At 38.5% G+C, this 26,124-nt stretch overlaps 1 protein-coding gene across 4 annotated transcripts in view; it reads right to left on the bottom strand.

The window, feature by feature from the left end:
- Nucleotides 1-2,601: 2,601 nt before the first annotated feature.
- The window catches only part of HELQ (helicase, POLQ like), a 53,780-nt gene continuing 30,257 nt past the window's right edge, over nt 2,602-26,124 (bottom strand). The window contains exons 12-19 of one of the 4 annotated variants that reach the window (XM_082636889.1): nt 21,874-22,132; nt 20,832-20,989; nt 19,439-19,537; nt 15,904-16,077; nt 12,400-12,513; nt 11,417-11,551; nt 7,273-7,403; nt 2,602-2,707 (exon numbers count right to left, since the gene is read on the bottom strand). In XM_082636889.1, the coding sequence (XP_082493015.1) occupies nt 7,296-7,403; nt 11,417-11,551; nt 12,400-12,513; nt 15,904-16,077; nt 19,439-19,537; nt 20,832-20,989; nt 21,874-22,132 (1,047 nt within the window). In that variant the 3' untranslated portion in view covers nt 2,602-2,707; nt 7,273-7,295. Of the gene's footprint in view, nt 2,708-7,224; nt 7,404-11,416; nt 11,552-12,399; nt 12,514-15,903; nt 16,078-19,438; nt 19,538-20,831; nt 20,990-21,873; nt 22,133-26,124 lie in introns of those variants that run through there. The other 3 variants (XM_082636888.1, XM_082636890.1, XR_014295399.1) reach the window with 3 other exon arrangements.

Raw genomic sequence — 26,124 nt, 5'->3', positions numbered from 1 at the left:
AATAAATAAATAAATAAATAAATAAATAAATAAATAAATAAATAAATAAATAATTCAGTAGTTCAGGTTTATAGTTTTTCCTTTTTTGGCAAAACAGAAGAAATACACTCTTTTCTTATTGCCCAGACCAGGGTTTTTAAAGTGTGGCACTATTAACATTTGGGGGGCCAGATAATTTTTTGTGGTAGGAACTGTCCTGTGCACTCTAGAATGTTTAGCAGCATCCGTGGCCTCTACCCACTAGATGTCAGTAGGACATCCCCTCCCCCCAACCTATGACAACTAAAAATGTCTCCAGACAGTGGCAAATGTCCCAGGTGGCATGGGGATGAGAACTATCCTCCATTGAAAAGTCCTGGCCTAGACAAATTATCAAGACACAGAGCCCAGATAGTTGAGCCCAGACTGGGCTGGGATGCCAGTTGAAGCCTTCTGCTCTCACTCCATGAGCCACTCCTGTCTGATGCATGTTGCAGTAATGTTTGCTGTGGGCTGACCACTGCAATTCTTAGAGGAACTTAGTCCTCTTGGTGGAAAACATCTCTGACCAGCCCAGAGTCAGCCTCTTTTTTTTTTTTTAAAGGAACAACACCTTAATTATCTTTCTCAGTTTGTCCAGGGAGGGGGGTTATGACCCAAACCATTGTAGCTTTAGGGGTTGTCTTGTATCCAAGGCCTAGTCAATTGCTCATCCTTCTAGCCACCATGAAAAAGTGTGAAAGAGGAATTCTTTTTCTTAGCTGTGAGGATGAGCCTGACTGAGAATGGAAGCAATTCAGGGGGAAGCAGAATTAAGATAAAAGGAGACAGTATCCTGGGGACAAAATTTGAGTCCTGGATCTAGCCATGCCTGAAGGCATCTTCTGAATTGTTTGTTCATGTGAGCCATCAAAGCCATGGTTGGGGATTCAGCAAGCAAGTGGCACACAGCACTCACAGACTCTCCATGCTTTCCTCTTTTCCCAAATGAATCAGGGAGGTGGAGGTGGAAGAGCTTGGGGTCTTAACATCCTCTTCTAATCTAGCTCAGAAGTGTGCTTCTATCTCTGCTCTGAAGTTCCTCTCCTAATCACTTTTGTTATAGTTATTTACACGGATGGCTTCTCTCTGCTACTGAGCTACATGTTTCCTAAGGACCAGATCCTATCAGATTCACCTTTACATCCCCTGCGGCACACAGCTGTCCCTCAATAGAAAGTACAGATTGTGTAAAGCAACTTCAGCAGGTACCAAACTCTGTGATCGACATGTATCTTAAATTGATGCCCTTCTGGTTTCCACAGTAAGATTAGAGGGAAATTTTCAGCAGTGTTCAGATTCTGGAAGCTGGGCCTGTTTATTCCCCTTAGCCCTCTGGACTCCATCTTTCCTTTCTCTGTCTTCCTTACTCATAGTTATGGACAGACACAATGGCCAAATAGCTCAGTTGTCACTTTCTTTGCCAGCCAGTCCATGTTTCTTTGCATTTGAGAGACCTCCACCATGCAGGAAAACTATCAATATAATTTTATGTTGGTTTATAAGTAACACCAAATTGACATGCTTAAATAAAATACCCAAATAACACTTGGAAGCCTCTTAACTCACAATATGGATGTGACAAGTGGCCCCAGAAAAAACGAATAGAGCTCATTCTTTTCCAAACAATTTGAGTTACCTATGGAACTGTTACCAACCAGGGTTCTTGGCCTTCCCCAATCAATAGAAATTGATAAGAAGCCGGACAAGACATTCAGGCGAAGCTTTAGTGGGGCCCCTGCTGCAGCAGGGGGGAGCGAGAACAAACAACAGGTTCCCTTGCTTGCCCGCTCCCTGGGGGAGGGGTGAGGCAAGCTTGTTTCTTATATGGGGTGAGGGTAGGGGTGTGTCCAGGGGTCAGGCCAGAGGGGTGGCTTAGGTGTTTTGCCCACCCCTTAGGTGGTGTTGTGTGCAGGGGGCATGCGCAGTACCTTACTTTTGCTCCCAACACCCTGTTTTTGCTCCAGGCTCTTCAAAAGCAGCAGTTGGGTTTTTTGGTCTCTTTGCATATTTTGGGTCCAGAATTTGGCATGCACGCAGTTACTTTTAGTCCCATACAGTTTCTTTGTATTTTGTTGCTCAAGGAGAGGTGTGTCCAGGTCCAAGCACTGCAGCACTGCAGCAAAGGGTCCCAGGTCCCAGCCTGTCTCAGAACAGTTTCCCTACAGTTCCAGCAGAGGCCAGTCAGGGCACCTGTTTCCAGGAGTAGAATTCAAGCTTCTCATTCAACAGAGATCACTGAAGTTCACTGTGGAGGAGCAGAAATCTGGGATGGGATGCCTTGATCTTAGCCTGCTTGGTGGCCTGCCTCAGACACAGGAACCCAATCGACCACTGTGTATGAATGAAACCACTAGCCATTATGAATCAGGAACATGCCAAGTATGCATTTGGAATAAATAATGGGAAAGACGCTTTCTCTCTGCTGAATTGACAAGAAAGAGGTTTCGGCAGCATCTGCTAGAATCTGCTCATTTCGCAGGAAAAGATAACAAAAAGGTCACCTCACAAGTCAGCCTCCACCGGAAGTACGCACTGCCCTTGGTAACAGAAGGGCAGACACAGCCACAGCCGAGCTTGTGCTTCTGCATGTGGGACCATTTGGTGAGGCGGCACATCATGCTCTCCTTTTTCTATGTGTGGATTCATGTCCTCCTTTTGTGCTTCTCTCAAGAACTTTCAGCTTCTCCTGCAAGAACACATGTTCCTCCAGTGAACGTCTTTGGCAAAGGCGAGTCTTTTTGGCAGCAGGGCCATTAACGATAGTAGGTGCCGGCGTAAATCTAGGAAGCTGGGGCACAGGGGAAGGCAGTGACCCAATTACTGACAGCTGTTAGAGCCTCGTTTCTCTGCGTTTTAGTTTCCCCAGCAGAGTGGCACAGACACCACCATCATTAACATTTAATTTTGATTTAGTACGTCTGCACAGGCTGGAACAACTAAAGTGCAGCCTGTTGCCTATAAAAGTTCAAGCTCCCTTGAGGTCATTCTGGACTGCACCTGCTCAAACCCAAGTGGTGGGTAGACAAAGCTTTTCAAGGTCGCTCCAGTTTCTGAAGCCTTCCTTCTGCTACAGGAGTCCTGAAAGGTGAACTTAAGAGCTATGTGAAGAGCTGGAATAACTCATGCAAAACCCCCTTCCTACTCCCCTGTGATCACGCTGAGAAAAAGAACCAAGAACTAATATTAAAGACCAAGGTCTAGGTTTCATAATGTAGACTGAAGGAAACCAAATATCAATCTTAGTGATGGCATGTTTTAAAGTGAGCTAAGTGGTGCATGTGGAACAAACCTTGGAAAGTGACAAAGATTTTCTTCTTGACCAAACTTTAAACGGGCTCATCTGAGCCCTCTTTCGACCAGGCCTTAACTCTGGTCTAGAAAAACTGCAGACTCTCAGCACAAATGATTCCGTGCCCCCACTCCCTGCCCAGTCCCAAGCCCCCACTAAAAGATTTGAACAAACAATAACATAGCTCCTAACAGCTCAAGGCTGCACCCCTAGGATGACCCTACTCCCCCCTTAAACTGTCTGCCTGAGAAAACTGCCAGCCTGAGAAAACTGCCAGGAGGGCCCAAACCTGGTAATAGACAGGCCCCTGCACGGCCCCCATTCCCATTTAGTAGGCTCTGGGGGGCCTGCTCTGACTTACACCACTACCTCCTGTCATACAGATACTAGAAGCTTGCTTCTCCTCTGGATAAGCACCAATCAATAAACCCAGTCTCTCCTGGAGGGCCCGCTCTTTCCCCTCCTGTCCCCCATTCTTCCTTGAAAACGCCCATCACCTCTGCACTTAGTACTGAATAAATTCTATCCTTACCGCTGTACCTAGTGTCCTGCTTATGTTTGACAAAGCTCAGATCTACATTTTCTATCTGTCCTCAGCAGCAAGGACTAGACAGACAGATCACAGTGCTAACAAGGCTAAGGTTATGAACTTGATCTCCATATGGCTCTGTCTATATTGTGGTCACAGGGGTCCACCCGTCAGGTGTTTCACCAGGGCCTTTCATTGATCACAAGGTGAACCAGATGAGCACGTAGAGATGGCTCAGCACAAATCATTTGCTGCTGCTTTTTTGGTTCCTCATTACTGCTTTAAGAGTGCAAATATACAGATGGTGCTTGCAGCCTTCACTCTGTATAGTTCAGCTAGAAGAGAACCTTCCTGTTGTCGCTCATGTTCTCCCCTCTCCCACCCACCCTTCTCCCTCTGTCTCAGACATTCCCATCACCTCCCACTTCTGTCTCTAGTGCCTATAAGCACTTATCTTTTGTACACTGTGCTTCATGATGTAACCATCAGTGGCTCATGGTTCATGTATTTATGCTTTACTGCTCCTAAAAGCAACAAGAACCAAATATTCCCTCTTGTTTTCCACCAGCATCTAGTATCAGGCTAAGCACATCAAAACTATTCACTAAAATGCATGTAAATATTTTCATTGAGCTTTCAGATGACTTTGACAAATTTCAGCAAAATGATGTTGAATTCCTTCATCATTTCTAGGATGGGCAGGAGACTCTCAAAGTGCTTACACATTTATAAAGTAAACTAGTGTTATTGTACTTCATGTAGAGTGAGTAGTCTTGTCTGTAGATTTTTTCCAATTTTATGTGTGATCATACAGTAATACTATATTTTACTACAAAGGAGGATCGTTTAGCATGCAGCATTACAATAGCTAGCTCTTTATACTTACATTGCAGTTAGCCTACATTTTCCTAGTTTTATACATATCTCTTTATCATGATAACATACTTTTATGCCCCTCTGAAGACAGAAAGCAAGGTCTGGGGAAATATCATAGACTTGATGGCTCATAAAACTCCTCAGAAGTTAGGGATTCAAACTTCCAATCTCTGTGGTAATTGGATCTTTTTTGTTTCATTTTGTTTTAGTCAACTAGGGATAGGACTTTTTTACCTAAGTTATTGAAGGGATAAATAAAAAGAAATCTTTTTACTGGAGAAAATGCAATTAATAAAAATGGTAGGGGTACTTCCCTGGTGGTGTAGTAGTTAAGAATCCACCTGCCAATTCAGGGGACACAGGTTTGAGCCCTGGTCTGGGAAGATCCCACATGCTGCGGAGCAGCTAAGCCCGTGCGCCACAACTACTGAGCCTGCACTCTAGAGCCCACGAGCTACAACTACTGAGCCTGAGCTCTAGAGCCTTCGTGCCACAACTACTGAAGCCTGCACACCTAGAGCCCGTGCTCTGCAACAAGAGAAGCCACCACAATGAGAAGCCCGTGCACTGCAACAAAGAGTAGACCCTGCTTGCTCCAACTAGAGAAAGCCCGCACTCAGCACCGAAGACCCAACGCAGCCAAAAATAAATAAATAACAAATACGTTTATTTTTAAAAAATGTAGGCATTCACCACAGTTAATTTCTACAGTTTTCAGGAACACAAAATAATCCTGTCAATGGGCCTAACACATTTAACTGAGATTGCTCATATGCTAAGATCCAGAAGGGGTCCTGCAGAATGGTAGCTCCCCAATTGTGTTCCAGGCTATTTTCAGATGTGTTCGTTTCCTATTGCTGCTGTAACAAAGTACCACATATTTAGTGGTTAAAAGCAACACAAATTTATGTTACAGTTCTGGAGATCAGAAGCCTCAAAGGGTCTCAACGGGCTAACAGCTGGTATCAGCAGAGCTGAGTTCCTTTCTGGAGGCTCTAGGAGAGAACCTGTTCCCTTGCCTTTCTCAGCTTCTAGAGGCGGCCTGCATGCCTTGGCTTGAGGCCCCTTCCATCGGTGTATTAACTTGTGCTGCCAGGTTCACACGTTTTAGTGCAGCCCTTAGACTAAAGCTTCTACTGACCTCTCTGTGCATGTGGATCATTTTGGGGAGGTTTAATCATCTAATACGTTTGGTTCAGCTGGAGCAAAATCACTCATTTCCTCTAGAGTGGTAGTTTTAATTCTAATAGCAAAATTTTTATACATTACAAACATCCTGAAATAAATGGTACAGATGAACTGATTTGCAGGGCAGAAGTTGAGACACAGATGTAGAGAACAAACGTATGGACGCCAAGGGGGGAAAACCGCGGTGGGGTGGGGATGGTGGTGTGCTGAATTGGGCGATTGGGATTGACATGTATACACTGATGTGTATAAAATTGATGACTAATAAGAACCTGCAGTATAAACAAACAAACAAACAAAAAACAACTAATACTAAACTTTCTTTGGGTTATTTGTATGGAAATATGTTAATACAAATGTTTCAGACATTACATGAAATTTCTAAAAATTTTGTATGTGCTGGTATAATGTTATAAGTCATAAATCTAGTTATTACTTTAAAATGTATATCTCAGAAATAACTAAATTTCCTTGTCAATTGCATTATTATGAACTTTCATCAAATCTTTAACCTTGGTCATTTTTAAGTCTTTTGTCATTTGCAGACAGTTCTGGGTGTACTCTGATGCTTTTGCAAATATATTCCTATAAAAGGGTTTCATGTTCAAGGAATTCATGGTAAAGACTCTGACAAGTACAGGTTTCTGGTAACTGACTATACTGCTGAACTGAATGAATAAGCATTTTCAGAACTCTAATGGAAAGCTGATGAATTCATAAAAAAGTGCTAAAAAAGATCAAGATAAAAAAAATTAATTACATGGGACTGAGTGAACTGATGAGGATGATTATAATTTTTGTGACTTTCTGTTTGAATTAAAAAAATGGGAATTAAAAAAATAAAAATAAAAATAAAAAAGACATGGGCATAAATGAGGGACTCACAATACTTATAGGAGGGTAAGAATCCATGTATGGGGTGGGGAGGAGGTTGAACTTGGACAATTTCTTAGAGGAGATAGTATTCGAGCATTCTTAGTTGAAACTTGAAGTAGTTAGTACATTTGAAAGATAATTTCCCACGCATGGGGAATAGCATAAGGCAGTTAGGAAAGAGAGAGTTTGGAAATCCCAGGGAAAATTCTGGGATTTCAAATAGTCCAGTTTGATGAAAGAAATGGGTAAGAGGATAATGAAAGATCTGGCTACAAGGGTAGGCTGGGGATATGTTGAGAAAGTTGGATTTCATTTTGTGGTAGACACCAGATTTTTGAGCAGAGAAATAATGCATAATTATATATGCAATTATGGGTGACAGGAATATTCAAACATCATCCACAGTTCTTAATATATAATCAAAATATATTTTTTTCACTCATAAATTACAGAGAATCTTTAATAAAACATATGTACAACAAATAATTCATACTTAAAAATGTTCATGTGACAGTTTCATGCCTTTTCAACAGAAGAGGCCACAATACCAGGGAAATCAGAAGGCAGTCTCAATAACTCTTCTACTTCTTCTTGCAAAGCCTCTGCTTTCTCATGCAACAGCAACTACAAAAAAAAATCAAGACATGAGGCAAAAACACCAATCTCTAGAGAACTGCTAACATTTTACCACCATCTGTTTGACACCTGAATCCTTACATATCACCAAACCAGACATTAAAACTAATAATGAGATTGAAAAATGGCCACTTAAGAACAAGTGATTACAATTAATGAAGCTGAGACATTTAGTTAAAGCCATTTTAGCTGATCACTGCATTTGGTATACCAAAAATAAGGGAGCTTTAACACTCTCAAAGATTTGTTTTATTGAAGACTCAGCCACTTAAAAATTAACTTTTACTCTATAAAATTTAAGACAATTTTGCAAAAATTTAGTCAGTTTTTGAAAATGTTATCCTTTATATATGGATTTTACTATTCCTCAAAGTTTAGTATGCTATCTTTTAAAAGCTTATCAGTGTTTCAAAGAAAAGTTTTATTCAAGCTCTTAAAATTAATATGGTTAATTTCAAAAGAAGCATAATGAGCAAAGAAAGTATTTCTAAATCCAGTGCATAGTAGATGTCAATGAATATTTGCTGAATAATGATTTCTCCCCTTTCTTTAAAAAAGCCAGAAATAAAATATTCCTATTTGTTGCATCTGGGTTTTGAGTATATTGGTGTGAAATATTTGCACTATTTCTCTTATAACATTTTTATAATAAAAAAGTCAGCAAAATCACACAGAGGAAAAAACCCACTCTCTACCAATTTGATATAAAGCATAGCATTATTAAGCACTATATAAAGGAGTCTAAAATGTAATTAGGATGTATATGTATAACTGACACTTTGCTGTACAGCAGAAATGAATACAACATTGTAAATCAACTATACTCCAATAAAAATTAATTTAAAAAAAGAAATTTCAAATATAAAAAAAATAAAGCAATGAAGTCAAGGAAAAAAAATGTAATTAGGTAAGCTTTCCAGTAACTGAGGTAATGGTGACCATGCAAAATGAATCTACCAACACATCCTGTAAGTACTCTACAGATCACAAAAAACAATAAGTAAACCATAAAAAACTCACATGTCAACATTACTAGAATACAGAGAACACCACCAACATCAAATGACTTGAAGTGTTCTGTTTACCCCTTAGAGGCCAACTAGTAACATCTGTTACTAATTCTTTTTTTTAATTTATTTTTTAAATTTTTGGCTGTGTTGGGTCTTCATTGCTGACTAATTCTTTATATTAAGCTTTCCTGTTCAAATTACTGTGTGGTTTCTGTTCCTAATGATTAGACCCTGACAGATACAACCAGAAAGTAAGAAAGTACACCAATAATGATGGGGACAGGCCAAAAGACACAGGAGCCAGTCTGCAGGGGCTCTTCCTGGCCAACTCTGAGACCATTTGACTACCAAAATAAGTATGAACCCATTGTTCACTCTGATATAAATAAATGAATTAAAAAATAAATGAGGAAAGAATAGCTTTTCCTCATAGTAAAATGCCAATAAAAAATATAGAGGGAACAATGGAGCTAGAAAATCACCACTTGACAAACATCATAGAAATAACTGAGGCAAAAATCATCAATGAATGCTAAAACAAGTGTGTGAAAGTTTAATGAAGAATAGGATATCTACATAGTCTCAAAGTATCCACTCCAAAAATACTAATAAAAAGGGAAAAATAATAACTTTACAGTGGAAAAGCTTGCCAGATGACACTTCCTTAACCAAATGATCAAACTCATTATCAGTAATGTGATAAAGTGACATCCTGTGGCTCCTGATCTGATGTACTAAGGACACACAACTTTTTTGTAGCATTCCTGCAAAAACCTGTTTAACCTCAGTATAATCCTAACTGGTTTCCTTACTTCCATTCTTGCTCCCCTATTTGCAACCTCTAACCCACTCTTCTACTAAAAATCCTGCAAGGAATACCCATTTTACTCTTTCAAGCTTACTGGAAAAGAAGGGATGGTAGGAAGGAGAGCGTGTACCTCAGTCCATAAGATGGAAGCTATATATTAAGACTGGCTGAGCAATGAGACAGGGGAAGTATGGGTCCTTGGACACACAACTGATTCCTCATATCAGCTGTGAACTGTTTGTGTTTGAACTAATAAACCTTTAACATTTAAAGTCACTTATTTTGGCCATCGTTACTGCAGCTCCCTTTGTATCCTTAATAACATATACTGTAACTCTATAGTCCTGCTCTACTACTTACTGACCAGCTGTGTTTCCTTGGGTAAATCAATTTCTTTAAATCTTACTTATTTATTTATTAATAGATTTAATTAATTAATTAATTTATTTATTTATTTTTGGTTGCGCTGGGTCTTTGTTGCTGTGCATGGGCTTTCTCTAGTTGCTGCGAGCAGGCACTACTCTTTGTTGTGGTGCGCAGCCTTCTCATTGTGGTGGCTTCTCTTGTTGCCAAGCACGGGCACTAGGCGCGCGGGCTTCAGTAGTTGTGGCTCGCGGGCTCAGTAGCTGTGGCTCGTGGGCTCTAGAGTGCAGGCTCAGTAGTTGTGGTGCACAGGCTTAGATGCTCTCTGGCATGTGGGATCTTCCTGGACCAGGGCTCAAACCTGTGTCCCCTGCATTGGCAGGCAGATTCTTAATGACTGTGCCACCAGGGAGGCCACAATCTCATTTATTTATTTATTCAAATACTTGCTACATATCTACTATAGGCTGAATTCTGTGCTAGGTGCTACAGAAATGGAAATAACTATAACTTCATCCCTATCAACCCAAAGAACTCCTAATCTAATGGAACAAGTTTCAGTGTCTTCATTTGTAAACTGAATGTAACACCAACTCTGCCCACCTCAGAGCACTGTTGTAAGGATCAATCAAAGCAATACAAACAATGTGAGCACCATTCAAAAAAGTAAGATGGAAATTTACTTTTCAGCCAGTTCTGATCTATATATGACAATAGTATAACAATGAAGTTAAAAAAACAAAAACAAGAAACTATGAGATTTCAGACCACAAGGATAGAACTATAGTTGAGATAAAGAAGGAAATATTCCCAAACTGTTGTGTAATGGATTTACCCACATGGAGCAGGAGGGTAATGACAAACTGGATTGCATCTAGCAAAGGGTAACCAGTAATAGTGAATAGCCTAAAACTAGGTTATTTACTACAGGTGAAAGAAACAGAAAAGAGAAGCCCTTGGAGGCACGAAGAGCCGTTTTCAAGTATGTGAAAAGGTACCAAATGAACAAAGGCAACAGTCTACTTCCACAGGGTAGTACTCTATGATGCCATGGTAGACATTTTAAGACAGCCTCATTATATTGGGATGCTCTTTGTAACACTAGGGGTCCAAAAATAGAACTACTTAATTTTTGAGGTTGTAGGTTCCTTGTCAGTGAAGGTGTTTAAAGGTGAGAAGACCAGGTGTTGGGGATGCTCAGGAAAGGACTTCTGTGACAAGAGTAGTGGGAGGCAGAGTTCAGCGGGTTCCAGAGTTCCTCGTACTTCAATGAACTCTTGAAAGCGTCTTTATTTTTTAGGAGATCCTTTTCCTCCTTTTAGCAAACCTTGTATCATAACACATATACTATTTTTATCCACATATTGTGAGTATAAACTTTTGCATATATAGTTAAACGTTTTTGCTTTTATATCTAAAGTATACAGAGATTACACTACAAAATACCATAAAGATTGGGCTTCCCTGGTGGCACAGTCGTTAAGAATCTGCCTGCCAATGCAGGGGACGCGGGTTCGAGCCCTGGTCCAGGAAGATCCCACATGCCGCGGAGCAACTAAGCCTGTGCGCCACAACTACTGAGCCTGTGCTCTAGAGTCCGCGAGCCACAACTACTGAAGCCCACGTGCCTAGAGCCCGTGCTCCGCAACAAGAGAAGCCACTGCAATGAGAGGCCCGCACACCACAACGAAGAGTAGACCCCACTCACCGCAACTAGAGAAAGCCTGCTCACAGCAAAAAAGACCCAACACAGCCAAAAATTAATTGATTAATTTAAAATATATATATATATCATAAAGATTAAAAAATAGCTTGCTTACCTTGGCTGATGAAACAATTTGCTTGGCCTGGCGTCTTGATAAATGATCAATTGTTTTTATCAGCACTTCAGGATTTGCATTAGCTAAGTGCATTAGACTTTTATAACCTGCATTGTATAACTGTCTTGCTCGACCCTGAAAAGTATTACAAAAATCATTAGGATCAGAATTTGGGATTAGGAAAAAGTAATTAAGTGTCTTACTGAAGGGAAAAAATTCACTTGCAGAGACAGGAATAAACTAAGGTAATAAATATGAAGAGATAACACATCAGAATCCTGAGGAATTTTAAAAGATGCATTTGGGTGGTTCCAATCTGACTGCAAGATAGCTAGTTTTCTGTGCAGCTTAAGTGAGCTGATGTGTTCTGCAATCAGAAATAAGAAACCCGTTAGGGCACTTAGGCTAGGGGCATCCCCAATCAAATGTTTTAGTCCAGTATCCCTAAAATGTTCTTACCATCTACTCAGGGGACCTCTGAGGTAGGGGTGTGTGTCTGCATTCCCAAACAGAACTCCTCTGATTTAAGAACTGAATAACAGAGGATAAACTGAAATCAAGGGTTGGTCGAAAATAGAAAGCTAAGAAACCAGGTGAGGATACCTTCTCATCACTCCCTTAGAAAATGTAAATGACCCTCACTGCCACCAAGTCACCACCACCTTCAACAAGCACTGTTTAAGCTGACAGAAGGTGATTCTTCACTGGAGTAGAGGAAGGAAGGGATGTTAAGAATGACACACATACTTGGGGAGAGTCACCCCATCCCTACTGTTATTTTTTCCCATGAATGTGATTTTTCATCAGAACTTCCAGATTAACAGGGATTTCTGGGAGACCATGGCAGCAATTAATTAAAAAAAAAAGATTCCCATGATAAATGAACAATAAGGCTACTGTCACTTACCCTGTGACATGACAGTAAAACCTGATTTTTCTGTTAGTTGAAATCATCTCAGGTGGGAAACTGGGAGGCTACTAACCTCTAAAACTCCAGTCACTTCCATGAGAGGGATTAGCTCTGCCTTTACACAGTAAGTCAACTTCTTGGTAAGTTCTACCAAAAGGGCTCTATAAACCCAGAACTCCTCAAGTTCCTGCAGAACACAAAGAAATATGCAGAATTTAAATCTGGTAAGTTATTTCAAAATCTAGTTTGCATGGTAGAGGGCTCAGAGAGGACTCTCCCTTCTGTGAATTCTGGAAGTTGGGTTAAGCCAGAGATGAACAATGACTCCAGGCAAAATTATTACAAGGAAACATGGCAGAGACTGAGGAATTTGATGGAATGGTTTTAGGATGAGGAAAAAGATTGAAAATTGAAAAATAAACAACTATACCCCAATTAAAAAAAAAAGAAAAAGAAGTCAATAAGAAGAGTTCTATTCATTTTTATCAAAACATCAGCAAGTGATTGCATAGTTTTTCTTTCCCAAATGATTGAAAACAATTCCTACCTCTGGAGATTTATCCTGAAGACAAAATACTGAATATGGAAGGATTCAAATACAAGATGATGTCCAGTGCAGCAATATTTAAAATAGTATGAGAAACCATGAGTTGGTAATTCTTAAAGCTGGGTGGGTAAATGGGTATTCATTACATTACCTTGTCTTTTTAAATATAGGGTTGAAATTTTCTGTAATAGTAGTTTGGTTTTTTTTTTTAATTTCCTTTCTAACCTTTGGGTATCACTGTGAGCATCTGTGATACATGGAACAACATTAGCTAGCTACTTTGTGACTACTACTTTCCTACTACTAGGAAAGTAGTCAATGCACTAGTATGGCAGCAAAAAAAGAAGAAAAGAAAACCTTGAATAGAACTACCGAATCAATCAATCCCAAACTGCCTTAGCTCTGGTTTTCCTGCTACATAAGATAATCATTTTTCCTTATTGTTTAAATTTCTATGGAATTTTTCTGTTACTTGCAGTTAAAAGTATCTTAACTAATATGATCGGTGTACTATTTTATTCCACTTACATAACTTTTTTTGTTGTTGTTTTTTGTTTTTATTTATTTAATTAATTTATTTATTTTTGGCTGTGTTGGGTCTTTGCTGCTAGATGTGGGTTTTCTCTAGTTGCAGTGAGCGGGGGCTACTCTTCACTGCAATACATGGGCTTCTCAGTGTGGTGGCTCCTACTGTTGCAGAGCAAGGGCTCTAGGTGCAAGGGCTTCAGTAGTTGCAGCACGCAGGCTCAGTAGTTGTGGTTTGCAGGCTCTAGAGCACAGGCTCAGTAGTTGTGGTGCACAGGCTTAGTTGCTCCACAGCATGTGGGATCTTCCCAGACCAGGGATCGAACCCATGTCCCCTGCATTGGCAGGCAGATTCTCAACCACTGAGCCACCAGGGAAGTCCTACATAATTTTTTTTAAAAATTATTTATTTCATTTTTATTTTTGGCTGCGTTGTGTCTTCGTTGCTGTACGTGGGTTTTCTCTAGTTGCGGCAAGCGGGGGCTACTCTTCGTTGCAGTACGCGGGCTTCTCATTGCAGTGGCTTCTTTTGTTGTGATGCATGGGCTCTAGAGCACAGGCTCAGTAGTTGTGGCCCACGGGCTTAGTTGCTCTGTGGCATGTGGGATCTTCCCGGACCAGGGCTTGAACCCATGTTCCCTGCATTGGCAGGTGGATTCTTTTTTTTTTTTTTTTTTTCCGGTACGCGGGCCTCTCACTGTTGTGGCCTCTCGCATTGCGGAGCAAAGGCTCCGGCGCAGGCTCAGCGGCCATGGCTCACGGGCCCAGCCGCTCTGCGGCATGTGGGATCTTCCCAGACCAGGGCACGAACCCGTGTCCCCTGCATTGGCAGGCGGACTCCCAACCACTGTGCCACCAGGGAAGCCCGGCAGGTGGATCCTTAACCACTGCACCACCAGGGAAGCCCCATAACTTTTTATAAAGAAAAAAATGCTTTAAAATATTGAAAATACATTCATGAGAGTTGTCGGGTAGACTGACCCTAGGATCAACCATCAAATTATAGTTGCTTTTGAAGTTCAACCTATAGATTCTTTCACTTGAACAATTCTGTAAGGCTCATATCCTTATAGTTCTAAGTAAAACAAAGGGATGGAATTATCAGGGAACACCTTTTTAAATATGAAGAACAAACACAGTAAGCTTAAGAAAATACATTTTAAAGGCCAGCTTCTCCTTATTATTCATAATGTTTGTGTACTGATTAGCTGCCATGTAATTAGGGAATATAAGCTAAAATTTAAAAATCAGCATAAACAAAAGGTATTTAAAAGGTAAATTTGCTAAAATAATTATAATTCAGTCCAAAGCCAAGTAGTCTTGGTTTATTTACTCCATTAGCATATATGATAGAACTAATTGCCCTATACACACACAGCATATGGAGGCTTAAGATAGGGCAAATGAAGTAGATTTTAAGTTTAAAAGTAGAATTCATTGTGGAAAAAAGTTAAAAAAAAATAAGTACAGAATAAAAAGTACAGAAACAAATATTACTATGCCACCCCAAAATAATAAATTTAAATGCAGCAAAAATGGCTTATCTTATAAACTCATCAAAAAATTGTCTGGGTAGAAAACTCTGGCAAGCTTTATTGTGTTATTTAAGTAAATTCTGAAAGCTTCTTTTAGTAAAGTCTTAAATAAATCGATCTCAAATGCATATGGCCAAAATTAAGTTTTTTTCTTTATTTTATAAAACACACATTTGATGTAGAAACTGAAGTAGCTGCTTGACACTGGAAGCAAAAATGGGAAATTACTGTGGTAATAAAAAGAACATGGTACTGAGTAGTCAGGTATCTGCTGGATATGGGTAACATACCAATCAAACACTTTACACAGTTACCACTCAGGAGAAAGACACTCACACAGAATCTACATCAATGGAGAAAAGTTATTTTAAGAGTTGATTCCAGGGACTTCCCTGATGGTCCAGTGGTTGGGAATCCACCTTTCAATGCAGGCAATGCGGGTTTGATCCCTGATTGAAGAACTAAGATCCCACATGCCACGGGGCACCTAAGCCCTCATGCGCAACTACTGAGCCCTCATGCCACAACTAGAGAGAAGCCTGTGTGCCACAACAAAGAGCCCATGTACTGAAAGATCCCTCATGGTGCAACTAAGACCCAATGCAACCAAAAAGAAAGAAAGAAAGAAAAGGAAAATCAACAACAACAAAAAGAAAGAGTAGAAAAAAAAAGAGTTGATTCCAAATACTTGAAATTATTAATGATAGTTCTAAAAGTAGGGATAACTAAGGACTTTCTACTTGTTCATTATATGTTTTTGTTGATTCTGTCATTCTGTAATACCTTTATTACATGCATGTATATAGTATTTTTGTAAGTGGATAAAAACAAAGATATATTTTAAACAAATTTTGAGTGCTTTGTAATAACAGAAGAAATAAGAGAACATACTGACTAACTGGTTTTTGAGTTCAGTAACAGTTAAAACAGAAGATGCACACAGCATATATCACCTATTTAATGGAATTACCTCACAGAAGTGTAACACACAAGAGGAGAATGCAGCAGCTCCAGAGAGAAGGTTTTGTATATATCCTCGAGGCATATTGAATTTTTCAGACACACTCCAAATGTTGGTCTCTTTGAGCAAGGTATAAAGAACAAAAGACAGGTATAGTCTGTTGACAATATTCTTGTCCACCTTCTAGAAAGACACAAGTAAGTTTATGTACTGGACCTTCTAAAAAATGTACATTACATTCAAAATGGACAAAAGGTAAAGCGCATGAAGTTGTACCACAGGAGAGCAAGGATAGAATGGTTACACAGAAATAAATCTAAGTTCTAACAAATGTACTTTAGATTAGTTCAAATTACCGTTTTTCCGAGTGTAAAAAAAAAGAGATATGCCAAATTGTTCCCAATTTAAAGTTCCTTCTATAGGGAGTGTAGTGAGTTGAATTGTTCCCCAAAAAAGATATGCTCAAGTCTTAACCCCTGGTACCTTTGAATGTGACCTTGTTTGGAAATAGGATCTCTGCAGATGTAATTAGTTAAGGATCTTGAGATGAAATCATCCTGGATGTACAGGGGGCCCTTAAGGGCCCATTATTTAATGATTGTCATCCCTTACAAGAGAGACGACACAGAATGACACAGAGTAGGCAACGTGAAAATGGAGGCAGACTTTAGAGGGATGCATCTACAAGGATTTCCTGCAACCACCAAAAGCTAGGAGAGAGGCAGAGGCAAGATGGTTTCTTCCTCAGAGCCTGCAGAAGGAACAGCCCTGCCAGCATCTTGATTTCAGATCTCTGGCCTCCTGAACTGTGCCAGAATACATTTCTGTTGTTTTAAGACACCTGGTTTGTGCTAATTTGTTATGGTAGTCTTAGGAAAGAATACAGGAAGGAAAGGAGTTGGGGAAACCTTTACATTTACTGTAGTATTTATAGGTGGTATATATGTGTGTGACTGTGATTATAAATTAGACAAACATATTTGTTTAGATAAATATGTTAATAAGTTTACAAAGTAAACACTAGATTCTATGATTTCCACATGGTCATGGTAAATAATTAATGTTTCCAAAGTGAAAACACTGAAAGAAAAATGCTTCCTGTAGTTGACTATTTCTATTCTGTATATGTGCTTTTGCCTGTGGTGCCTAGTGATTATTTTTTGGGTAAAGCATTTCATAGCTAATATTAAGCTAACTCAGAAACTGAGCAACTCGAGCTTCCCTGGTGGCGCAGTGGTTGTGAGTCTGCCTGCTGATGCAGGGGACACGGGTTCGTGCCCTGGTCCGGGAAGATCCCACATGCCGCGGAGCGGCTGGGCCCGTGAGCTATGGCTGCTGAGCCTGTGCTCTGCAACAGGAGAGGCCACAACAGTGAGAGGCCCGCGTACCGCAAAAAAAAAAAAAAAGAAAGAAACTGAGTAACTCATGGTTAAAATCAGAGGGAAAAAAAGATGAATTTTAAAGAGAAAAAGTAGGTTTAAAATATAAAATTATATCTTTTACTATAGTAAAAGAATGTTTAAGATGAGAACTTAGAGTGGCACATTGAAGGATATAAGAATTACAGATTCTGCATGTTGCACTGGATCACCCTTTTAAAAAGCATTAAGCTGAAAAAGCATGATAGCTAAAAAACAAGTAGGAAAAGATTACCTTTTAATTTCCCAATTTTAGTGCATCTTCATTATTAACTATAAATTGAGTTAATGTAGATTTTGCTTAGAATGTATTTTCTAAGCCAAGAAAAATGATGTAATTATATTACATGGCAAGATAAGTCACATTATGCCAATTCCAAGATTTTTACAAAAAATGTTTAAAGGTCTTTTTCAATGTGAAGACATCAATTAGATTTTAAGTAAACATCATGTTCTGCAGAAGCTTTTTATTTTTATTATTTTTATTATTTATTTATTTATTTTAAATGGAGGTTGCCCTTTTTTTTTAAAAATTAATTAATTATTTTTGGCTGTGTTGGGTGCTCGTTTCTGTGCGAGGGCTTTCTCTAGTTGCGGCGAGCAGGGGCCACTCTTCATTGTGGTGCACGGGCCCCTCACTATCGCGGCCTCTCTTGTTGTGGAGCACAGGCTCCAGACGCGCAGGCTCAGTAGTTGTGGCGTACGGGCTCTAGTTGCTCCGTGGCATGTGGGATCCTCCCAGACCAGGGCCCGAACCCGTGTCTCCTGCATTGGCAGGCAGACTCTCAACCACTGCGCCACCAGGGAAGCCCTGCAGAAGCTTTTTAAGAAGATACTTCTAAAGCACTGAACTAGTAACTAATCCATTTGTAATTAAGACAAATCCATGCCCATACTATTTAAAATATTTAGTTATCAATTGAACAAACATTTATTGACTATATTTCATAAAATGTAACAAAAATAAATTTTGATTCAAATTTTAAAAGATACATTATTCTAATAAGGTTTTATAAATATTATTTGGTAATGAGTTGCAAACTAATACGATTTTGTTTTTATTTTATATTTTAGAGTTTGATACAAAAGGCTTGTTTTAAGAAATATCTTTATTCAACATTTTGAAGGCCTAAACAACATAGCCATTTCTGAGGTAAAAGACCCAGTTTAAATATTGACAACATGAATACTGAAGTGATATATATTTATAATTTTATGATACACCAATACAGGGGACAGCTGCACCATTCAATTCAAATATAAGTAAACACCTTCCATTTTTCAAAATGAAATCAGTAAAATCTATATAAACTTAAAAAATATAGGGGAAATGGTAGGTAAGATAATTAGGTTTCAAGGAAGATTAGATTACCAAAGAAAATGAAAAATGAAAAAAAAGTGTATTATGAGGTAGAAGATTATATGAACTTAAGGATTTTGAATGCATGTTTGCCACAGAATTATTTCCACTTCTCTTAGGGTTAGTGTGTGCATTCAACACTTGCTTCATGTTTGTTGACTAAACTTTAAAACACAAAAATATAAGATATCACACAAGAGTATTGGTTTTTCCACTTCAACCTTCTAAAATGCTTTATGTACTTCAAGTACATTGGGGGTTCTTTGGGACAACAGCAACAACAAAAACAAAAATCCCAAACTCGTCCTATCTTAGAATCCCTGATACCAAGTAGAATGCTTAATAAAAAGTTTCTAGAAGAATTTTTTCTCCCTTGAACTGAACTTATTTCAGGATTCCATAATACTGTGAAAACATTTTACAAATATTTTACAACTTATATAATTTAAGCCATAATAAATAGTCCAAGAAAAATAGATAAAATAAGGTTTACCTTTTCCTATGATAAAGACTTACATGTGCATGACTATTTTAGAAATACAAAGGTACACAAAAAAAGGGCCATCACACCACCCAGAAATAAATACTGTTTAAAAAAAAATACCTAAATTTTTGGTCCTCAGATGTTTTAAACAGTAAAATGGGAATTATATTAAAGAGAAAAAAAGTGAACCAAAAGGATCAATTCAACAAAAGAGATGATACAACAGCATTAATTTTGTTTAATGAACTTAAGTTATTTAGGAAGGAAAAAAGACTATGGTACCTTTCTGATAGCTTGACCTGATGCTTTCTTCCCGATAAAGTTCTCAGAGACTCCAACCAGAACAGTCACATTTTGTTCTGCTGGGCTGAGCTGGCTGAACTACAGAGAAAAAGAATATAAATATATAGAAAAATTAAACTGTAACTTTAAAAGGTCTGCCATTAATCAAATCCAGTATTTAGTTATATCACACCTTCATTATTATAAAAGATATGAAAAAAACCACATATTTTGTTTACAAATATTGCAAGCTTAAAAGATATAGTATTGGGCTTCCCTGGTGGCGCAGTGGTTGAGAGTCTGCCTGCCGATGCAGGGGACACGGGTTCGTGCCCCGGTCCGGGAAGATCCCACATGTCGCGGAGCAGCTGGGCCCGTGAGCCGTGGCCACTGAACCTGTGCGTCCGGAGCCTGTGCTCCGCAACGGGAGAGGCCACAGCGGTGAGAGGCCCGCATATCGCAAAAAAAAAAAAAAAAAAAAAAAAAAAAAAGATATAGTATTAAAATATTTGGGTTGGCCAAAAAGTTCGTCCGGGTTTTCCTGTAAGCTGTTATGGAAAAACCCGAACGAGCTTTTGGGCCAACCCAATATAACAAACTTTAGTAGAATGACTTAAAGACACGGCCACAAATACTGTGACCATGGACTATGATTTCCATGGACTATGGGCTCATGTTTAATATGGGAGATCTCTGTGGGAAGAGAGAAGAAGGAAAGCTTTTGAAAGTAACCACATTGTATAATACCACTTAGAAAAACTTAGAGTAACAATTTTAATAAACGACATTAAAAAGAAAGTTAATTTCCTGCAATTAAAAGCTGCATATTGCTTCTGCCTAATATGCGTTCATGCATCTAGCCTGTTCACAGTAAAATCATAATAGACTGTACTCTATCACTTGGTTCTGTAACAAGTATGGCCAGTTCCACCTTGCTACTGTTGATGAAGATGATATTCCTTCTCAGGTATTAACATCACCGGGTTTGGTGTGACATGATGTGACATCACGTGTGACTGTAATAGAGCTTTCATGTAATTAAACTATCAATCATCAGGGATGGCTTTCATGGTTTTCTTTATATTCCAGGCATTATAAAATGTAGTGGTCACCAAATCATACGAGTAAACTACCTTTGGGGAAATGGGAACAGGGATGATCTTTTTTTCTGTTCTGTACCTTTCTTTATTTTTTTGATAATGAACATGTTTATATTTAACAGAAAATATTTAAGTGAAACAAACAAAAAATGCTATTGCCATATTACTACTTTAAAAACTCAAAGGGCCCAATTTCAAATATATTTTAATAAAGAAAAAAGTGAATAATCACTTGACAAAGTCAAATCCTGATTCATTACTGTAGCCTGTATTGCAGAATCTTATTGTCTCACCTGCCTGAAGTATATCATCCAATCAGGGTGGCACTGAGAAGCCATATCATAGGGAGTTGTTAGGTAAATTAGATGAAGAAGGCTTTCAAGCACAAGTCCTTCAAGACCTTTCTTCAAGTCTTTGTAGAGACTGTCACAATAAGCCAAATCTATAGTTCCTAAAAGAAAGACACAAATAGTTCATCTTTCATAATCACCAAAGGGAGAAAGAGGTGACTTTAAAGTAAGTCTAGTTTAGGAGTTAACTACAAAAGTCTAAAATCTCTTACTATGTAACTTAACACAACTATTTTGGAGGTCATTTTGATAGTATCCATCAGCATTTAATAAGTACATACCTTCTGACCCAACCCCTCTATTCTTGGGAATCTAACCCAGAGAAACATTTCCACACATATCCAAAAATACATGAACAGAGATGCCCAAGCAGCCTTGTTTATAATGGAGAAAAATCAGGAACAGTGTAAATGTCCATCAATAGGGGAGTGGTGAAATAAATTATGGTATCCATACTATGGATGACTATTGTAGTAAAAGAAAAATGAGGTAGATTTAAAGGGATTAACATGTGAAGATGCTCATGATATTTTATAAGTGAGAAAAGCAAGCTCTGTGTGTGTGTGCGTGTGTATATATATACATATATATGTATATATATATATACATATACACACACACATATACACACAAAAATATTTGGAAGGATATATGTATCAAATTATTATGAAATTTACAGATAATGTCTGCAAAAATATATACCAAATTGTTATTCTTGGTAAGATATTATGATTTTATGATTGCTGAGGGAGGGGAGCATGAAGGAGGGATGACCACCTTTTTCTCCATATACCTTTACAGTATTCTAAATTACTTGTTTCAAAACACTTTTCAACTTTTTAAAGTTCAAGTAGTCTAACAGTTTGTAAGATAAGATTAATATTATTAATATGAAATTACAAATCCAACTTAACATTACATAATAATTTCTATTTTTTCCAATGCATTTCCTCAGATTAGTAATGAGATTTAGGTAAACTCTTACCCTTAAAAGAAGCTCGTCCCAACTTTGTAATGTGAAAACTATATTGGAACTCTTCTTCTGACCCATGAATAGTGCCTTTTTGTAGAAGTCCTTTTTCTGTCAAAATAGTATCTTTTTGCAGGAGTCCTTTTTCTATCAAGTATCTAAGTGATTCTACAGTTATTTCCCAGAGACTTCTTTCTTTCAACAAAATCTTCTGCTGAACACCAAAAAATGTACCACTCATAAAGTGATATATGTCACCGAGATTTGTTGCAATCTGAAACAATTCAGGACATCATTAGAGCATCTTCCCTAATTCAAGGCAACATTTTGAATGAATAGTTAATCAAGATGATGACTCATTTCCATACCGCAAAGCTATTTAAATAAAAAAACTATTATAAAATCTACATAGTTGCATAAGGGTAATTTTATAACAACATTTTAAAATCACAGGAAGAAAACAATTTAAGGGAGAAGATAGTTATCATATTCATACTTCTAATGAAAACATCTACACATTTCTTATTCAAAAACCCCTTAGGTTTTTGAATAATTTTTCACAATACCTCCAAAGCTGTGCTCTGTTTACTCCTCAATTATCACTAATTCCCACTCAGCCTCCTTCAGAAATCCTTCCTCCACGCCTTTCCAGCCACGTGAAAACATTCTTTAGCTTTAAAAATTGTATTAAAAAAAAAAATGGAAAACACAACTGAAAGCCTCCACTAAAACAGGATTAGGCAATACTTTCCCTGCATATTACCTAAAAATAGACAGCAGTTTTTTACTGCTTTTTGTCTCCCATTCCCATCTCCTTTTCCTGTTCTTTTGCTGCTTTTTTTTTTCTCCCCGCTTACTCACTATTTAAAACTTATAATGGCAATCATAAGTAATACTTAACTCACCACTTGGTATTCAGATGCAGAGCTGTCTCTGAATTAGAATAATTTATATTAGCCAATTTCAATGAAATCAGCAAGTTATACTAAAATATAGTCAATCAATAAGCATATTTCTCTCTTTCACAACTCTGACGATATTTCAACTGGAAAACTTAACTAGTAATTTCATATTAAACCATTATAAGCGATAACAGAAAATAAAATGGAGCACAGACATTTCCTATTGTTTCTCCTTTTAATAAAAATCATTCTTAATATAGTATTCATTCAGGCCAAATTGTACTTTTAAGATTCTCAGTTTGTAGATTATCAACATACTTAGTTTCTATATTGTTTTTTGGTTGGCCAATTACAGTTAACCGTGGGAGTAAACAAACAAACAAGACCCTTTACTTGATCCTTCTGGTGACCAACAGGTTACCTTTCTAGCCCTCCGTGAAAACTTTCAGACATAGTGGTTTTAACCCACTGGTATAGCCTCTGCTTCTGGCTTCTCAAAGCTGGGTTCTTCACTGTTGCCCCAACCTGCAAGTTCAGCCATGACCAACTCCAAAGCCAACCCATTCATTACTTCAAGTGTTTACCAAGTGCCAACCACATGCCAGGCACTGTGCTAGTCACTGGGATTCAGTGATAAATGAGAACAAATGTGGATCCTGCTGTCACAGGGCTTACATTCCACTGGGGTAAAGTTATTAGTCAAATAATGGCACTAACAAGAATACAACTACAAACTGATAGGTGCTATTAAAGGAAAAAAAATGTGTTTCTACAAAGCATACAATAGACTGACTGGACTCACTGGCAAAGGAAGGCTTCCCTGAGGAAGTGGTGGTGAAGTGAAAGTCTGACCGTTAAGTGGGAGTGGGTGAGGCTGAAACTGGAGACGGGGAGGTAAGAAGGGCGAGTCCCAGGCTTACGGAACACTGCAGTAGGAGCAAGTATGGAATGTTTGAGAAATGTAATAGAAGGCCAGGATATCTGGAGTACAGAGTATACGAAGGCTGGTGAGAGATGAGGATGAAGAGACAGGCAGAGGCCAAATCTACCACAGTAGACCATGATAAGGAATTTGGGCTCAATCCTAACAGCAACGGGAAACAACCAGTGACAAATTTTAAGCAGAAGGGGGTGACACATTTGGATTTTATATTTTGCGAAGATCAGTCTACTGAAGAATTACTTGAAGGGGATGTGGGAAGGCAGGGCAGACAGAGTGAATGCAAAGAGACCAACTGGGAGACCATTACAGTGATCCAGGCAAGACCACAGTAGCATGCGCCAGAGTGTGCAAGCAGCCTACGTAACCTACCTTTTTGCCTGGGATTCTTTTTTTGTGAAAGCACAATTATATTACTTTATTCAAAGGTATGCAAAGATCAGAGATAAAACATATAAAGTGTCTAGCAGAGCATCTGAAACATAGTTGTGAGAAACAATAATTGGAGGCTCCCTGTATCCCATGGCCCAACAACTGATATGATCTCTTATTAATTCCTGGAGTTTCCATCTCTTCCACCAAACCCTGGACCATCCCCTCCAGGGATGCCCACCTCTACCTCCTGCCTCCTGACCTCACAATGCCCTTCTTGCCTCTCACCCCTATCCCACCTGGTTGTTCCTGTCCAGAGGACTTGACTTCTGCTTCAGTTCTACCTCTAAAGATTTTCCCACTTCTCCACCCGGTCTGTAATTCCAGCCTCCTTCCACAACTAGAGCCCTGTTGTGAAGTCCTACCCCAAGGAGTAGGAGGAACCCTGATGGTCTGTCCTCCTCAGGACGGGGCCCAGTAGCCTCCTATGGGCAGGCTTGAAACAACAGCTGCCTATAGGCTAATCTCCTGAGCTGACTCTGCCTGGACTTCTTGCTGCTGTACTTCAATTGTTAAAACAGAATACAGCGGTTGCATTGCCAGGCCCATAAAACCAGACCTTTGTGGCCAAGATAGTTCCCCCAGGATTCCTGTACCTGAGCGCACTGGTCTCAGTTCACAGGGGGTGCACTGAAGTCCCAATTCCCTCCTAATTCCATTGCCTTTTGTGGAGTCCTCACTCATGACATACTCATACTTGTCAGATGTATAAATATTTTCCCCTGCCTTTTCATTTGTTAAGCAGGGTCTTTTGAAGAGAATTTTAAAATTATGATGAAGCCTATTAAATTGATGTTTTTCTTTCATGGTTTATGGTTTTTGTTTCCCACGTAAGAAATCTTTGCCTACCACAAGGTAACAAAAATTTTTTCCTAGATTTCCTTCTACAAGTTTTATTTTAGCTTTTAGGTCTAGGTCTATGATCCATTTTGAGTTAATTTTTTGGAACAGTGTGAGGTAAGAGTTGGGGTTAATTTGTTTGTGGTTGTTCCATATGGATATCTGCTTGTTTCAGCACCATTTATTGAAAAAAAAATCCTTTCTTCATTTAAATACCTTGGCACCTTTGTTGAAAATGAATTGATCATATATGGGTCTAATTCTGGACTTACAGATCTATTGGTCTATATGTCAATCTTTGTACCAGTATCAAACTGTCTTTATTATTGAAGCTTTACAGTAAGTCTTGAAGTCAAGTTCTTTTACAAAACTATTTTTGGCTATTCTATTCCTTTGCATTTCCAAATAAATTCTAGTATCAGTGTGAAATTTCTACAAAAAAACCTGTTGAGATTTTGATTGGGATTGCACTGAATTTATAGGCCAATTTGGGAAGAAGTAACATCTGAACAAAAGTGAGTGTTCCAATTCATGAACAAGCTATCTCTCTCCATTTATTTAGGTCTTCTTTAATTTCTCTCAGCAGTGTTTTATAGTTTTCAGTGTATAGGTCTGACACATATTAGTTAAATTTATCCCTAAGTATTTCATGTTCTTTTTGAATTTATTGTAAATGGAATTGTTTTTCCAATTATTTGCAGTGAGTATATAGAAATATAATTGAGTTTTGTACATTGACCTTGTATCCTGTGACACCACTAATTACACTCTAGTTTCTTTGTAGATTCCTTTGGATTTTTCTTGAGCTCAATGCCATCAGCAAATAAGATAGTTTTACCCTTCCTTTCTAAACTGTTTTCTTTATTTTTTCTTCCTGTCTTATTGTATTGGCTACAAGTTCTGATATATGTTGATTAGTAGGGTGAGAGCAGATTTCTTTTCCTGATCTTAGGGGAAAAAACATTTAGTTTTTCACCATTAAGTGTGATGTTACTTGTTCTTTCTTTCTTTTTTTTTTTTAAATAAACAACCTTGAGAATTCCAGGGAAGATGGCGGAAGAATAAGACGCGGAGATCACCTTCCTCCCAACAGATACACCAGAAATACATCTACACGTGGAACAACTCCTACAGAACACCTACTGAACGCTG

Source organism: Mesoplodon mirus (assembly GCF_964341445.2).
Source record: "Mesoplodon mirus genome assembly, chromosome: 2".
Classification (NCBI taxonomy): Eukaryota; Metazoa; Chordata; class Mammalia; order Artiodactyla; family Ziphiidae; genus Mesoplodon; species Mesoplodon mirus.
Note: the sequence above shows the minus strand (reverse complement) of the source record. Positions and strands in the feature narration are given on the sequence as shown.